This window comes from Danio aesculapii, chromosome 10 (assembly GCF_903798145.1).
Source record: "Danio aesculapii chromosome 10, fDanAes4.1, whole genome shotgun sequence".
Taxonomy (NCBI): Eukaryota; Metazoa; Chordata; class Actinopteri; order Cypriniformes; family Danionidae; genus Danio; species Danio aesculapii.
In genome coordinates this window covers 562,885-580,291 of record NC_079444.1, presented here as the reverse complement: position 1 = coordinate 580,291, position 17,407 = coordinate 562,885, and the positions used below count along the sequence as shown (strand labels likewise).

General features: G+C 38.6%; 2 protein-coding genes across 3 annotated transcripts; one reads left to right on the top strand and one right to left on the bottom strand.

Moving 5' to 3' along the window:
* Nucleotides 1-1,218: 1,218 nt before the first annotated feature.
* Nucleotides 1,219-5,131, bottom strand: ube2l3a (ubiquitin-conjugating enzyme E2L 3a). The gene is made up of 4 exons (XM_056466309.1): nucleotides 5,086-5,131; nucleotides 4,216-4,311; nucleotides 3,597-3,783; nucleotides 1,219-2,048 (listed from the first exon to the last, which is right to left on the bottom strand). The coding sequence occupies exons 1-4, from the start codon at nucleotides 5,110-5,112 to the stop codon at nucleotides 1,894-1,896; spliced, it is 465 nt and encodes a 154-aa protein (XP_056322284.1). The 5' UTR covers nucleotides 5,113-5,131; the 3' UTR covers nucleotides 1,219-1,893.
* A 3,952-nt stretch (nucleotides 5,132-9,083) lies between these two features.
* Nucleotides 9,084-17,039, top strand: hic2 (hypermethylated in cancer 2). 2 transcript variants are annotated; one of them, XM_056467401.1, is made up of 2 exons: nucleotides 9,084-9,394; nucleotides 14,595-17,039. In XM_056467401.1, exon 2 carries the CDS (start codon nucleotides 14,625-14,627, stop codon nucleotides 16,305-16,307), a length of 1,683 nt encoding a protein of 560 aa, XP_056323376.1. In that variant the 5' UTR covers nucleotides 9,084-9,394; nucleotides 14,595-14,624; the 3' UTR covers nucleotides 16,308-17,039. The 2 variants fall into 2 exon arrangements, with proteins under 2 accessions (XP_056323376.1, XP_056323377.1); XM_056467402.1 differs by lacking the exon at nucleotides 9,084-9,394 and adding an exon at nucleotides 9,897-9,976.
* Nucleotides 17,040-17,407: the final 368 nt, after the last annotated feature.

Sequence of the window (17,407 nt, the reverse complement as noted above, 5' to 3'; positions counted from 1 at the left end):
GTTACAACAACGTTAGCAGTTACTCTCTTATCACAGACAGATAATGGGTTTATCGTAACAACGCTGAGCTAAATTTCTAAGAACCCAGACGCCCGGCACATGGCCTACGCACTACAGTAATTAGCATTAGGCTATACAAACCTTCTCCTAGACTTCCTGATGAGTCTCTTCACTTTATCCTTAATCACATCAGGTACTGATCCAATTAAAAATGGTATCCTGTAAAATGAATAATCTTTACAAACCAAGCGAATAGTGTTTGTCAAGTTGTCAAGGTCTATTTTAACAGAACCCGTTACCTGATGGTTTAAACTGTAACTAATTTAACTCCAGACACCGGCCTACCATCTTTAGACGGGCTAATCCAGTGGGGCTAATTTCTCCATTTGGAGCTGCTTAGTGCCGTTTCTAATAATGCTAATCTTGGTTCTATACTTAAGAGAGAAGCTGGTTACAGGGGTAAATAATGTGTCTGCACACTTCACAACTAAATGTGTTGGCTGTAAGATGCTGCAAACATACAAGGAGGTAATTTTAGAGGGTGTATGTGCACACAAAACCCACTGACGGTGTTAATGAAGTTATTTTACCGCCCAATATAAACACACCTCACCACACACATTTTGTACAGGCTGAATAATGTTTAACTGAATATTAAACTGTATGTTAATGTAACAACAAGTAGTCGATAATAATGAAAGTTTCACGAACTGACCCATTTACCTCAGTGAACTTTAATCCTCCAGTTCTCCAATCGGATCTTCTTCAGTGATTTGGCGGTTTCCTGAGCGAGAGTATTTAATGGAGCAAACCTCCCCCTACTGGCCATAATGTGGAAATGCTCCATCGTGAAGTATATATGATTTATTTTTTAATCACATAAAGTAATTTTATAACTAACAAAACGCTATAATAATGTTAATAATAATGGCATAGTTTAAATAAATTAAAAAACTACAAAACATGTTTTATTTGCTGTGGAATAATACTCAAATCAAAATATGAGTTACATTTTTAAAAAGCATCAAGTAGTAAGTTTTAAACAAAGTGTACAGCTATTTATCTTCTACCTACCTTAAAAACTAGCTAATAAATAAAGGTATTTTACATTATATTCTTATAGGGAAAGATCAAATCTGTTTTATTCCATATATTTAAAGCACAATATTGTGTGTGCCAGTGAGGTATTGAGACATATAATGGTCAATCAGACAGAAAGGTATTTGCTTTCCTTTTATGACATCATAAACATTATATGGGTGACAGTGACTAGTTTGTGATTCAACGTGTTACAAACTGAGATTATGAAGAACATGAAACCTTATTCCACAGAAAACAGTGCAATCTAAGCAAAAATAATAATAAAAAATTACAGAAATGAAAGAGAAATATATATTTATATATATAATAAAAAAAACATTTGCCACACACCTTTGACGTATTATGTGTTTCCATTAATGAACTATTGGGTTTGATTTCTTTTAATGTCATAAATGTGAAAGACTTAACATTATACTCTGGTTCACCGTAGTATTCTGCCTATGAAAACAGTCAAGATTTATCACACAGCAGATTACATGAGCTGAACATATCTCTGTGCAATTTAAGAACAAATTAAAAGGAACAACCCCGTCCTTCCCCACCCCCAAATCTCACCACTTCTATCATCATCGAGTTCTCATTATCATGATTCGCTGACCACAATTTCAACACACTTTCCACCCCCAGAGGCTGAGAATCAGGGGTCTTTCTGCTGAAGGTCGGATGCAGCTGGAACGCTCCGCGGGTGACCGAGAGTGAGGGCAGGCTGGCGGGGTTCTGGACTGGGGAGGAGGGGGAACGGTTTTGGAGGAGTGGGAAAAGGAAAAACAAGGGAAAGACGCCCATGCGATATCAGTCCACTGGCCGCTTCTCGCCATGTTTCTTTGTAAACTCTTCTGCGTTCTTAAAGAACTTTTTACGGTCTTTTGAATATTCCTCCGCGAGGTCGGCCCTCAGAGGGTGTTCTGGTTGCGGGTCGTTGACGAGGGCGATGAGAGACTGGATAACTGCGTAAAGAGAGGGAAATAAACACATTTATATACATATTGGCTAATACTCAAAGCCAAATGTCAAATTCCCTGACTAAAAAGCTGAATATCCATAATCTATTAGCACGAAGCAGACAAAAAGTTAAATATATCTTTAGAGCTCCCATGAAGTTAAAATTAAGTTTTAATAGATGTTAGAATTAGTATTTTAAGCTGTAAGGACATCTATTAGCTAGTGTGCTACAAAAACAGTAACCCAAATTCACACTGAGAAGATATAAACATCCAATGCTTGCAGTTTGTCACTTCCGCCTAAATGGATGAATTATTTTTCTATATCACCACATACTTCAGTTTCCTCATCAAATCTTCTGACCAATCAAGTGCTTTCTAATATCTGACAAGCCCCGCCCCGTTTGTTATAAAACAAAACACTACTATATGGTCCGCCCTTGCTCCGCGTTGCAGTTGAGATTGCGGCAAACATCAAATATTTGAACATTTTAAAACATTTCGAAGCACTTCACAGAACCTTTATTTGCATGTTGTCATGTCGCATCTGTTTAGGGCAATGAAAGCAAAGCTGGATGGGACATTAGATTGAAGTAACTTGTTTAATTAAAGGGGCATGTTAATCTTTTTGATTAGAGTATAACATTAACACAACATTGCCCGATAGATTAAATAATGATTCTTTCACACCAATTTGTTAATAGGTTCACACCAAACAGAGCACCGTGTCACTTGCTCTAGTTTACTAGCGGGGGTTTTTCCCCTCGTGAATTTTAAGCTCTAGTTCAATTATTTGAACTTGCACAGTAGACATGTTGGGGTGAATTTCACGTCATTTGCGGCAATGATTCACATCTATTCACACGATTCCATTGACTTTGTATAAGATTTAATTATGTGACTACTTAATTCCATATTAGGTGTGATCCCAGCATATGACTTTATATATATATATGTGACTAAATATTGGCTGCATCTATTAGCTCTATCTTGCTGGAGAATTGTCCCTCTCCTGTGGTTTGTAATTTAATGGGCAGCACAAATGTCTTGATACCTCAGACTGTAGATGTTGCCATCCACTCTGCAGATCTCTCGCACTCCCCCATACTGAATGTAACCCCAAACCATGATTTTTCCTTCACCAAACTTGACTGATTTCTGTGAGAATCATAGGTCCATGTGGGTTCCAGTAGGTCTTCTGCAGTATTTGTGATGATTGGGATGCAGTTCAACAGATGATTCATGGGAAAAAAAAAATCGACCTTCTGCCACTTTTTCAAATGATCAACCAGAAGTTATTATTTGTTGCTCTTACAGCTGGGATCGACGCCAAGATTTTTGTCAGATAGTTTATATATATCTATCCTAATTATCCTGATGTCTGGAATAGATCTTTTAAAATTCCATGACCCATGGGAACCCTGTATATATTTTAGTTGATTTGCTAAAACATCAGCTTTTTAGAAATTATTAAAATGAATAAAAAATATCTGTTTTTTGCACTTGAACTCTTCATATGTTTACTGGCATTATTAAGAGCATGACGTGGCATACCTTGGTCAGTTTTGGTAGCAGGTTTCCAGTTCTCAGCACTTATGACCGGCAGGCACACCTGACCCTTCTCATCAATATTCGGATGGTAGATCTTGGTTTTAAATGTGATCTTAGGTGGTTTAAAGGGGTATTCAGCAGGGAATGTGATCTCAATCCGGAATGCACCTTTATCATACGGTGGGTTGTCCTAAAAATTAAGAAAACATGGAACGTGCAAAATGAAATGCACTTTTCTGATTGGCTACTGAAAGCTTAGTAGTGATGAAGTGTCTATATGCAATAAATTAAAGGGATAGTTAACCCAAAAGTGAAAGTTGTGATCATTTACTCAACCTGCACTTGTCACAAACCTATTCGACTGACTGACTTCTGTTGAACATGGAAGATATTTTTTTAAATGCTTAAAACCTGTAACCATTCACTTCCATAGTAGTTGTTTTTCCTGCTAAAATGGTTACAGGTCTCTAACATTTTTCGAATTAACTTCTTTTGCGATGAACAGAAAAAGGAAACTCATAAATGTTTGGAACCTTTTGAGGATGAGTAAATAGTGAGTAAATGTTAATCTTTGGGTAAACTATCCCTTTAAGGCAATTTCTTACAGAAGTTTCACACTTACAGGGACGATGAGTCCTTGCCAGGTCAGAATATTTGACTCATCCACCTGAATGTTGCGGAAATTTTTCATTCCAGACTTGCGGATCTCATCAAGTTCCTATAAAAAACAGAGTGTGAAGCAACCAAGACATCTGACATTTCTTGAATTGTTGAGAGATTTGAGAAACCACACAGTGAGAACAAAATGCTTTCGGTTTTACTGTTATCATGTTCAGGCAAAACACTGACTATTGTTATTTCTTTCCAAAAAAAAGTTGTAAATATGCACATGGTTATTTAAAATTTTATTAATAACGGTCTTAAAGTGAACTAATGTCAAACTATTTCAGAAAAATATAAACAATTTAAAACAAGGGAGCATTCCCACTTCCTGTTTCTCTTTCTGATTGTTTCAAATAATCATTTTACACATTCGGATCGCCCATAAAACTTCGCCTGTCATAATTAACAGTTAATTATATTTTAATTTAGACATTATGTTTTGTTTGTTCTAAGTTGATAAACTTACAAATAAGCTAGTTTCTGTCTGTCTTATCTATTAAACAAGCATTATCTGTCAACGAAAACAATCTTTAATAGGAATACAAAAGTTTAATTTAGCCCTCATTTTAAATCATACTCGTTCTAAACACGGATTGTTTTATTTGCGCTTTTTCTTATCGTTTATTATCATTTTACATGTTTTTTCGAACTACAGCTAAGCTCGTTAGCTTCTTCCTTATCATCCACGTTACAATTCTCCCCAGAGTGCTCTAAAGTTTCATGTTTCGAATTAACAGCGATTTAACTTCTCGATACGTCTGCTAACATAGATTAGACTCGTAAAATATGTATTTAGCACACGTTAAATCTGGTTTTTCGGAATATTTACCTTATGCAGTCGCCTGCTCGCCGCCATCTTGGATCTGCTTTGTACCCACAATGCAAAGCGCGCTCAATTCACTTCAGTCATTCAAATAAACTAATCAAACTAATAAATGATCTTTTGGCCATCAAATGAGAAACTGCGTTTCTAATATTCCTTAAATAAATCAACTAATTAACAAATAATTATAACATTTACAAAAACAACCCAAATAATATAAACTTGATTGCAATCAATATAGATTCCGCGTTGTGCATAGTTTTAACATATTCCTATAGATGCTTTAAGAACTCAATTGAAATGGGTTAAACGTTGATAATGTGTTTTTTTAAAGCGATATCTGTTGTTTTTCCCCTGGTGTTACACTTTTATAAGTTATGATCTTGGCTGACGTGCACTAGCCTAGGCTAGTTAGCTAAACAGTACAACAATATGTATATTATATTCAATAATATAATAGTGTCTTATAAATACAAAATACCAAACTGACCGAGTGGACAACTAGAAATGACAACAATGTTTTAGAAATTACATCTCTGTGTATCTTATTTAGGGAAATCTTAGCTATATTTCTCTTAATAAATTATATGTATATAAGTTGCCAATATATTGCTTAGCCTACAATTTACTTCGATGTAAAACTGTTTCGCCTGCAATTTACTTCAAGAAAAGCAAGTAAACTAATAACAAGTCCACCAGGGGGTGTAAGAGCACTTCAATAGTGCTGTACATTTACCAAAAGATGAACTTAACTTCTTATTTTACATGTGAAACAATAGTCGCCCTACTGAAAAAAAAACTACTTAAACCAGCCTAGGCTGGTTAGCTGGTTTTAGCTGGTCGACCAGCCTGGTTTTAGAGGGGTTTTGACCATTTCCAGGCTGGTTTCCAGCTATTTCCAGCCTGGTCTTAGCTTGTCAGGCTGGGAGATGACCAGCTTAAACCAGCTTGACCAGCCTAGCCAGGCTGGGAGCCCAGCCAAAACCAGCTATGTCCAGCTTAAACCAGGCTGGTCAAGCTGGTTTTAGCTGGATTTAGCTGGTAATTTTCCAGCCTGACCAGTTAAAACCAGGTCATTATTATAACTTTAAGCCTGACATTTTAAGATTCACCTGTCTGGTTTATTATGGCAATTTAATGAAAAACAGAAATATGTCTAATACTGAAGTATTAAAAAGCAAAGCAATTTTTTTCTTTCTGTCAGCATATGCATAGGTTCTATTTCCTTTTCTATACATCCATACTTCTCTTTTCTATACTTTCACTTGCTTGACCTATTTTTCCACTTCTTCTATTTTAGAGGATATGAACCTGTCAACACACAATGTTTCTTCACAAACCTGTTGCTCTGGTTGGTCTTTCACCAGGGGCTTGAAAACCACCAGAAGATGTATTGACAAAAGCTTACAACATGCCCAACGTATGGTTCAATCTTTAAAATACAATAAGTAAAATCCAATTAATTAGTTTTGTTGAAACAACAGGTCTACAGGTATCAAGTTTCAAGATGTTTTTTTTACCATTATTTTAGCAAGGATATAACAAAAATACACGTATAACATATTGTTCTATATTTGAAATCGCACGATAATGTTAAAGTTGTTGACATCCTAAAGCAGACTTTGAAAAAAACAAGCTTATTTAGAAGTATTCATTCATTCATTAATTTAGTTTTCGGCGTAGTCCCTTATTTATCAGGGCTCACCACCGCGGAATGAACCATCACGGCATATGAACTGGCATATGTTTTACCCAGCAGATGCCCTTCCAACCGCAACCCAATACTAGGAACCATTCATACACACTCATTCACATACTACAGCCAATTTAGTTCTTCCAATTCACTTAGCACACGGACTGTGGGGGAAACCGGAGCACCCGCAGAAAACCTCCGCCAACATGGGGAGAACATGCAAACTCTACACAGAAATGCCAATTAGCTCAGCCGGGATTCGAATCAGCAACCTTACAGCTGTGAGGCGACAGTGCTAACCACCCAGCCACTGTGCCGCCCCTATATAGAAATACATCAAGTCTAAATTGAAATATATCAAAATGACTTGTTCCTTGCCATTCGCAAAAGACATAAAATTGGTGTACTGTGTCTACACTTTAAAATGACAACAACAACAACAACAAAAAAGTCAAGACAACAAATAATTTTTATGTTGATTTAAAGTATTTTAAGTTAATCAGGTTCCAACTAAATCTATTAATATATACAAAGTTTACTTACTCACTCCCAGGGCTATTTATATTGAAGCTGATATTTAGCCGCACCATGTTGGTGTTTCGTAACATCTACTTTTTATGAGGTGGGTCGTTAACACAATGCTCAACCCCCAACCTGGAACACCATTCACACATACACTACAGACAATTAAGCGTACCCAATTCACCTCTTGGTCTTTGGACTGTTGGGGAAACCCACGCCAACATGGGGACAGCATGCAAACTCCACACAGAAATGCCAACTGGCCCAGCCAGGCCTCGAACCAACGACCTTCTTGCTGTGAGGCAACAGTCCTGACCACTTATAGCCACCGTGTTACCTTTTTTAAAATATCATGAAATGAAATAAATAGGTGAACGATCTTCTTTAAGATACCAGATAGAGGCTATGTTTGTCTTTCATTATTTTTAATTATGTATGTTAATAGCGGGCAACGGGTGGGGCAGTAGGTAGTGTTGTCGCCTCACAGCAAGAAGGTCGCTGGTTCGAGCTGGGTCAGTTGGCGTTTCTGTGTGGAGTTTGCATGTTCTCCCTGCATTCGCGTTGGTTTCCTCTGGGTGCTCCGGTTTCCCCCAAAGTCCAAAGACATGCAGTATAGGTGAATTGGGTAAGCTAAATTGTCTGTAGTGTATGTATGTGTGTGAATGTGAGAGTGTATGGATGTTTCCCAGAGATGGGTTGCAGCTGGAAGGGCATCCACTGCGTAAAACTTATGCTGGATAAGTGTGCGGTTCAGTCCGCTGTGGTGACCCCAGATTAATAAAGGGACTAAGCCGAAAAGAAAATGAATGAATGTTAATGTACAATTGATATAATTGGATGTTTTAGCCTATATACGCTGTAACTAATTTCAAGTTTTCATCACATTTTCTCTAGTCCTGCATTGTGACAAAGAATTGGTCAAAATTAAACAGTAAACTGGAAACAATAACAAGCCTTGCACAGGATAGCAGCACTACAACGACAATAACAGCATGAAGTTGATGCAGGAGCCACAGTCGCACCCAGGAGCTGGGCTAGCTTAGTCTGGTTGGGTAACAATGATGGAAAAGTATGTCTGATTTATTACTTTTTCAAGCCTTTTTTAACAAGAAAATTTCTGTAAACCTTGTTTGATGAAAGATGAAATTGGTGTCTTCAATATACATAAAGTCTATATTTGTCTTTCATTATTATTATTTTAATTATGTGTTAGCCTATGCAGTGCTCAGCATAATTGAGTACAGCCCATTTTAAAAGTTAATATTTTCATCTGTTTCTCAGTGAATAGGCAGTGTATTTTGGTTCATTTGAACAAAACAGATTTATTAAACAGATATATTTATTAAAATAATATTTTAGTCACTGAACATATTAAGAAATAAAAAAAATAATGCAATTAAGCTAATTAAAAAAAAATACAACTTACAAAATTTCCAGTAAATTTTCAATTGTTTTTTAAATTTGTATTTAATATTTTTCTATAACTTATAATTTTGGGTGTACTCGTTTTTGGTTATTCTGTTGGATAAGCTCCAGATTTGGCTTCAGTACTGACAAATCTAATGTATTTGCACAAATAAAATATTGAAAAGCTTCCTATTAAAAATATAAATTTAAAATAAAGATTTGTGAAGGGTGTACTCAAATATGCTGAGCACTGTATGCTGTAACCCGTTTCCCTCACATTTTCTCCAGTCCTGCATAGTGACAAAGAATTGGTCAAAGTACAAAGAGTAAACTGGAAAGCGTATAACTAGACTTAGAAACGGCAGCAGCCCTACAACAGCAGCATGAAGATGTTGCGGGAGCCACAGTCGCACCCAGGAGCATTTGGATTGCAAATGTGGCAGCAGCAGTGGCAGGTCATGGCACGTTACACCATTTCAGCAGCCCTGGGCTGTTTAGGCAAATGAGAGTGTGTGGCTGGCAGAGGCAGGGCATTTACCCTCTCTCCCCCTCTCTTTACTGCCTCTTATTCAAATTTGGGTCAGGGGTGAGGATTTCTCACGTCACACAAGCTTGCAGGCAAGATGGCGCTCGGAAAGCTGTGAGATGTGAAAACAGAATGACTGTTTGAAGAGCTTCTGTCGATGCATTAAGGTACGGATACTTTATTATTACATTCGCGTTTGGTTGTTCGCAGCACGGGACACGTAGCCGCGGTTTAGCGGGGGTTTGAGGAGGCTATCTTGTCTTGGTTTTCAAAGAAACACTGATTCCTCCAGCGCAGGGCTCTTATCGCGTGCCCACTGGGCTTTTAATGCACACACAGCGCGAGCGCAGCCTGGCAGAGGCAGATCTGTGTGTTAGAGCAAAACACTCGTACCTGCTTCAGATTCGAGAATCTAATTAAACATGAAATAGGAGTACTCTTGCGTGTTTACACTTTAGGAAAAACGATCCGTCGCCACCTTGATGGCAAAACCCGATCAGTGGCCCTTTATGTGGACAGCATTCCTGGTTCACCCCTCCCTCTGTGTGTGTTTTACCTTTAACGTGTGTAATGCTCACGTACGATGCGTTTTCGCTGTTGATGCACGCGTTTAACCGTCGCGTTTTTTATTTAGGATGTTTAATCACGCTCGTATAGTGTGTACGTCGTTTTGCATTATTAAGATGCTACAATGAAGACGTACTATTTGTAGTTTCACTTAATGTGGAATGAAAATCGCAATGTGAATGGTGAGAAACCCCTCTTATGCTGGAATCTGTCGAGTCTTGCCTGGTGTGTGTTGCTTGTACCGTTTGGGTGATGATTGTATTACGAAGCAACCCTGGTAGAGTCATTTTTACTTCCCTTTGCAGTAATGCCCAGTCTGAGATCTACACAAGCAGTGTAAACCTCAAAAAAGGTGAATTTTAAAATTTTGTTTAATTTAGGTATTGAGATGGGTCATATTAGCCTGTGACACCACAGCATTTACTGCATGTTCAAATGTCAATTTTAAGTTATTGTTTGTTTGCATGTACTTCCATCCATCTTTATGAGAGAGAGAGGAAAAAAAGTGCTTTGTTGCATTTGTTTTTGCATCATGAAGAGGTTCTAAAGTGCTTTTGTGGCCTTGGTCTTCTGATTTAATTGATGCATGAATGTTATATTAAATTATTTTACCTCTGTATCTTGAGGAGTGCTTGAAGGACCCTTTTAATCTCATCCATTTTAATGGGCTGGGGGAGGGGGCTTGTTTTACAGTGGTGGGTGGCTTTAGATCAGTGCCACACCATTAAAGTAACTCCCTTTCTGGGTGACAGCTTGCTTGAATGAGACGAATAAGAACAAACGTCTTGATGGGAAAAAAATGCACGTTAAACTGTCTCATCTGCATGCTATTGTGACAAACGTAGGTAAGCAAACCTGCAGAGGAATGAGGCACTGGTGTTTAGGTCCATGGTCCAGTAGGGCTTATCTTTCAATTGTAGAGGTGGCGTTCAAACGATTCCCTGCGAGTTCGGGCTGGCCCTGTCGTAATTGTTTTGTTGTTCCCTACAAAGGTCAGAGAAAATGAGAATAAAAGATGTGTTTAACAGATGTAGTGGCATTCATGTTAAGATCTAATCAATACTGCCATGAAAGGCAGCCCTCGGTTTCTGCTTTGAATAATGCAGATGATCAGATGTATTGAGTGAATGGGGTGGGAGCGGCGCTCAAGACAGTTTATTTAGAGCCATTATCATTAAGGTCATTATGAATCGCGTTGTGGCTTTCGGATTGAAGTCTTGTTTCACGCCCTGTTGAGTGTTTTTGAGAGTCGTTTGACTTTCTAGAGGCGCTCAGTCTAGTTTGTCGTGAAATGTATGATGGTTTTGACAGCTTTATCTGCTCATCTGGTCATGCCAGCTGTGCTAGTCTTGTCTGGTTGGGTAACGATGATGGAAACTATGTCTGATATATCACTTTTTAAAAAATGTAAGCAGGAAAATGTCTAAATCTTGTTGGAGCTTCTGTTTTATGCTTATCTTTAATTGTTCTGTTTAACCCTTTTGGCCAGTTTAGATCTACATACTTGTCTCAATGCATGCATTGTGTACATGTTGCTTTAAGACATCACCCCGTGTTTAAAATCTTGTCTAACATGCTTGGCATGTTTATTGACTAGATCCTTTCAACCTGGAACCTTTTAACCACTTCATGGACAAAAACCGACATTGCATGGCTGTGTAGAGATGTTGACTAATACGAATGTGAGTTATTTATTGAGGGTTATTCCAGGGTTGCCCAATCTGCTTGAGTGGTTGTTTTTGTCCCAGATTCTCTAATCGTTGATTACTATCGCAGAGAAATAGCTGCTCTCTTACACTTGAGTGTTTTTTTTTTTTTTTTTTGTGTGTTATGATCTTCGGTTACATTTTGTTTAAAGTAAAAGTGCTACTTACTTTCACAGATGAGAAATGTTAGAGTTTGATATCTAGTTTCTCAGGTATTCTCCGACTTTTAGCCCAGCCCACAGATGACATGAATATGAACCCTGATTTACTTTCGATTTATCTGCAAAATACTGCAGCGAGCGCCTGAACAAATGCAATAAATGCCCTGCTGGTTTCAGAACAGTACGACTGCATTTCAAATGATCAATAACATAAACACAATGCTAGTTGACTTTTTGGCACGATTGATTTAGTGCATGATTATGGTGTGTGATTCTTTTCTGCATGTTAATCCAAAGTAAAATCTTAGGTATTCCAGTCATCAAATATCCGTCCTTTAATTAATTAATTAATTTATTTATTTTATGGTTTGTTTGAAGGACATGTTAAAGTACGTGAAATTAAATGCTGTACAATACCAAAAACCTCTTTACTGAGCAGTTATTTAGTCATCATCATTAACATTTTACAGCCCTTTTACTGGAAATAAAAAGCCAATGTTTCTTTATAGGACAAACAGTGCACGATATTGAATTAAGTAAAGATAGCCAGTGGATCAAGGCTTTGTATCCTTTAGATAAGTGATATTGTGTTATCCCTTAGCTAAGGTCGTTCATCAGATTATTTGGATCAGGTTTGCTTGGCCTCTGTCTCTGGAGGCTGCTGGTTGGTTACAGTAAGCACTTAGATCCTAATGTCTGCAGGCATCATCTATGGAAGTGTTAACCAGCCTTTTATTAAACTCCGATCAATATTTGACTGATTTGGAAGTTTTAATCATCTTCACTACTCATGAAAGATTTCAAATCGCCGTAGGGAAGATATTATATGTTCCTGCATCTCATGAATAATGTTTTGTTTCGCCAATGCTCTCTCTCATAACAGCAAAGGTGCTCTCTGTGTTTTTATGGCATTAAGACAATAAAATTTGTGGCCTCGGGGGTTCATGCCACCGGATAAGCTTGTTTATGAGGTTAAGCGCAGTCCTTGCTAGACTTGTTTACCTGTGTTGTTACTGGTCGGTTTTGCACTTTGGCTTTTTTTTTTTCCTCAAACAACAATCTCTCTGATTAGACTTGTTTCATCTCTGGGATGGGACTTCTGGTTTTTGAAGAGAGGTCAGAAAGTCAGTGAAGCGATTCGAAGACTAGCAGAATCTTATCAAGACTTGTGTGCAACTACTAGATAAATGCATTTTTCAAATGTCCCTTGTCTTTTGTTGTCTGGGCAGCGAATTTTTGGTGCTATCAAAGTTTGACCAAACAGTTGTGGTTTATTGTTATCTATGCCTTTCTTTGACCATACAATAGTGCTTTAGGCCTAAAAGATATCCTGAGAGACGGTATCATGAGTTATAGGGCTGGGCATACTAAACTAAACTAAGCATATTTAGTTTTTAATGTGACAAGTAAATGGAGACTGGGGAAAACATTTCAACATGAATAGTTCTAGTTCACATCGTCAACTACATTCCCTTTGTATTGTAGTATAATGATTTCATCTTTATATATGCCTGTTTTTTTTAACTTAGCCATTTAAAACTGCTGACTTTGGTCTTTTTTTTTTGTTAGCATTTGAATTCAAATGATGTATTGTTGGGACTGTAAATATATCACGTTAAATAATCAGTCATTAGCCTGCTTTAAGCATTTTTAAGCTTAAATTTGGTCTGATTGGTTCCCTGTCTCCATTATTGGTTTTGGCTCAGTTGTACATTGCTGTCTTAAATTGACTGTTAATAGTTCATCTGTTAGATCCAATTCACTGTAACAAATGATAAATAATCAATGATGCATAAACAGAGCTGCAGTCAGTGTTTAATTGATTTTTTTTTAGAAAGTTATTTTATGCTTTCATTTAAATTGACACCATTATGGATTTTATTGACTCAATATATACTCCATTTATATACTCCTTTGCAATAAATATATGAAAAGTAGTTTTCAATGGGGTGTTTCTCACCCTTGCACTCCACCCTTTCTACTTTCTGTTAATTAGGCACTAAATAGTCACAACATTGCAAATGAGAAAATGTGCTTGGGCATTGTGTAAAGATAATTCCCTGTTTTTCCCACAGACACGCCAGTGTTGGCTGGTCTGAGTGGCAGAAACCCTCTTTGCAGCATAACAAAGATTCTGCTGCAAGCTAGGGCCTGTTTGTCCTGTGGAAAGGGTGCTGGTTTACCTGTTTCCCACCACACCCTTGGTGATATCCCAGCTCAGGTTTCAAGCTGTCTGTCACACAAACCAGTCGGTGACGTCCACTAGCCTATTTCACCCAACCCCCATATAACAACAAAGGGACTGACCCTGGAGGCTGGCATTAATGACTGCTGGCAGGAACGTTAAGCTATAGTGGCCGCCCTCAGAAGAAAAGAAATTGTGTTACTGTTCAAGTCTTTCATCCCTTCTCTGCTTTTAGCTGAAAGTTGAGAATTTGAGCACTCTTGATGCCAGCTTAAACATGCTATCTGAAGATCTTTCTCCTCAAGTATGCTCCAACCACTTGGAATTGTGGAAATTTATTGTAGGAACACAGCATTTCTGAAAAGTGTACATAAGACTTTGTGAACCCTGTTCTAGTTCAATATGTTTTCTAATAATTATGATTTGAGTTTGTTGATGGTTTGGAGGTACTTCTTATTTTATGTATGTTTGCTTTGACCTAATTTAAAGTTATTTTGATTATAGTGCTTGAATGATAGAGCCCCTCCCCTGCAACCAACCATGTGGCTATGTGGCTGGCACATAGCTATTGTGTTTTAAAACTAAGTGCTTCAGTTTGTAACTTTGTCAGCATGGGTCAAAAAACATTATAGTGTCTGCAAATTTAGCAATTTTACTTGATGTGAACTATCTGTTAAGTGTTTGCTGTATAGCATAAACTTGTTTTGCCCCTCCTGATACTAACTTTTTTTTTTAATTCTCTGTTTAGGTTTTATAGGTGAAGAAAAAGAAGTTGGAAATGGAATTGCCAAATCATGCCAAACAATTGCTGCTGCAGCTAAACCAACAAAGAGCCAAAGGTTATCTGTGTGATGTGATCATAGTTGTAGAAAATGCCCTTTTTCGAGCACACAAGAACATTCTTGCAGCCAGCAGTATCTACTTCAAGTCCCTTATCCTTCATGACAACTTGATCAACCTCGATACGGACATGGTCAACCCGTCGGTATTCCGGCAGGTTCTAGATTTCATTTACACTGGCAAGCTTTTGTCATCTGATCAGTTCAGTGACCACAATTTCAACGCTCTTCTAACAGCAGCAAGCTACCTCCAACTTCACGACTTGGCTGCTCTCTGCAGGAAGAAGCTGAAGCGCAATGGGAGATCCCTCCTTAATAAACCAACCACCCCAACCAATGGAAGAACTTCTAGGAACCAAAGGCTGTCCTCTACACCTGTAACTCCAAACCAAATGTCAGGGTTAAAAGACAGCGAGAAGACAAAGAGACACGAGGAGCTTATCAAAGATGACTTGTCAGAGGACGAGATGTTTGCGAGAAACACCCACTGTGCAACTTCAAATTCGCTCAGTCCCTCTACGAGTAAGAATGGAAGCAACGGCAGTTGTGGCATGCAGGAACTTGGCCTAGACCTTTCCAAGAAAAGCCCCTCAGGGAGCACAGCCACTGAAGAAGTAAGTCCCAGCAGCATCCCACAAGAATCACCTCAGTCTGCCTCAGAATCCACAGCCAACAGTGCCTCATTTGATGAGAACCCCAACACACAGAACCTCACCGCTGGAGAGCCCATGGAGCTGGGCGGAGGAGAATGTGAAGAGAGCCAACCACCTCCAGACATCGACCAGCATAAAAGCTCCCGGCAGGTTACCCGGCAGAGGCGGCAACCCAAGAGCGAAGGCAAAAAGGGCGAAGACGTGGAACGAGTAACTTTACCAAACGGAGTCTCCAAACGATTGAAAGTGGCTGGAGAGAGGCTCCCTGCAGGTGGGAATGGCAACTCCGAAGTATCCTTCCAGTGTAAAGATGAAGAGGAAGGCTTGGAGAATGGACAGGAGCAGAGTGAAGAGAGTGGACAGAGTGAGAACGAAGGTGGGCGTAATAGCGCCAATTACGTGTACCGCCAGGAAGGTTTTGAGCCCGCCCTTGGCGACAACCTTTACGTTTGCATCCCCTGTGGTAAAGGCTTCCCGAGCTCTGAGGAGCTGAATGCCCACGTGGAGACCCACACAGAGGAGGAGTTGTATATCAAAGAGGAGGATGATGATTCTTATCCAAAGGAAGATGAAGTAGAAGCAGAAGACTTGTCTTCACAAATAACCCAAGTCCACGGCACCGAGTCGCGTCGCTTCAGCTGCTCGGTCTGCAACAAGAGCTACAAAGATCCGGCCACTCTTCGTCAACACGAGAAGACACACTGGCTCACCCGTCCGTTCCCCTGTAACATCTGCGGCAAGATGTTCACCCAACGTGGCACCATGACACGCCACATGCGCAGCCACCTGGGGCTGAAGCCCTTTGCCTGCGAGGAATGCGGCATGCGCTTTACTCGCCAATACCGGCTCACAGAGCACATGCGGGTTCACTCAGGTGAGAAGCCGTACGAATGTCAGCTTTGTGGGGGCAAATTTACCCAGCAGCGTAACCTCATAAGCCACCTACGAATGCATACCTCCCCATCATAAGCCAAAGACACCTTGAACAGGAGACCCTCAGCAAAAAGAGTCAATGCACACCTCTTCCATTTGAAGTACACAGCAAGGAGCCAATAACCCAAAGCAGGATCCTCGTCTGCTGTAAAGTGTAGGAGGAGCCTTTCAGACCGAGAGCCCCAACAATGGAAAGAATTAACTGATTGGTATGAGTTTATGGGTTATATATTTTTTTTGAATATTGCTGTGAATGTATAACTGGGGTACTAATTGTATTTTTTATGTTTCCTGGGATATTGTGACCACTCCCAACCACTGCAGTCCATACATTGCTTTTATGATACATCTTAAGTCTATGTGGTCTGTCTGGTTGTTGTTGCTTTGTTTTTTGTGTCCCAGAAATATTCCTTCTTTCCGTTCTTGGTCATAAATTCTGTAAATCCCTCTCTACGGTTTTGGACTTGTAATGACCAACTACTTGTATAAACAAAGGTTCAAGTTCTTTGAAGTGTCTTCTAAGGGTCTCAAAGATAGCGTTGTCTTTTAAGTGGTGTTTCATAAAAGCTTTGTGCATCCAACCAAACATTTCCCAGTATACCTTCTCGGCACATCACATCCTCTGGCTTTTTTCAAGGTGTAGCTGGAAAGCAGGGACTTTACAATGAAAACCCTGCTCCTACATCTGGATGCAAGCCAATGGCAAAGTGGTGTCAAGAGGCCGTGGGCATATTTTGTCGTTTACTCAAATATAAATATATATATATATATATATATATATATATATATATATATATATATATATATATATATATATATATATATATATATATATATATATATATATATATATATATATATATATATATATATAGGGTACTCAAGTATATAGGGTTTTACTCTCAAAGAAAAGCCAAACTTAAAGGTACTTGTTTTTAGATTTTCTTTAGATAACTTATTGATATGCTTCTGTGAATGTTTTAACTGGAAGTTCTTTCCTTTATTTCTTTTGGGATCAGTGAGGGTTGGGTTTGTTTGGTTGATGGGTTGGGCAGGGTTCATTATAGTGATATTGAACTTGAGAAATTCTGTCAGTACTGTTATTTTGACTTCTTTTTTAAAAATACGATTTCTTT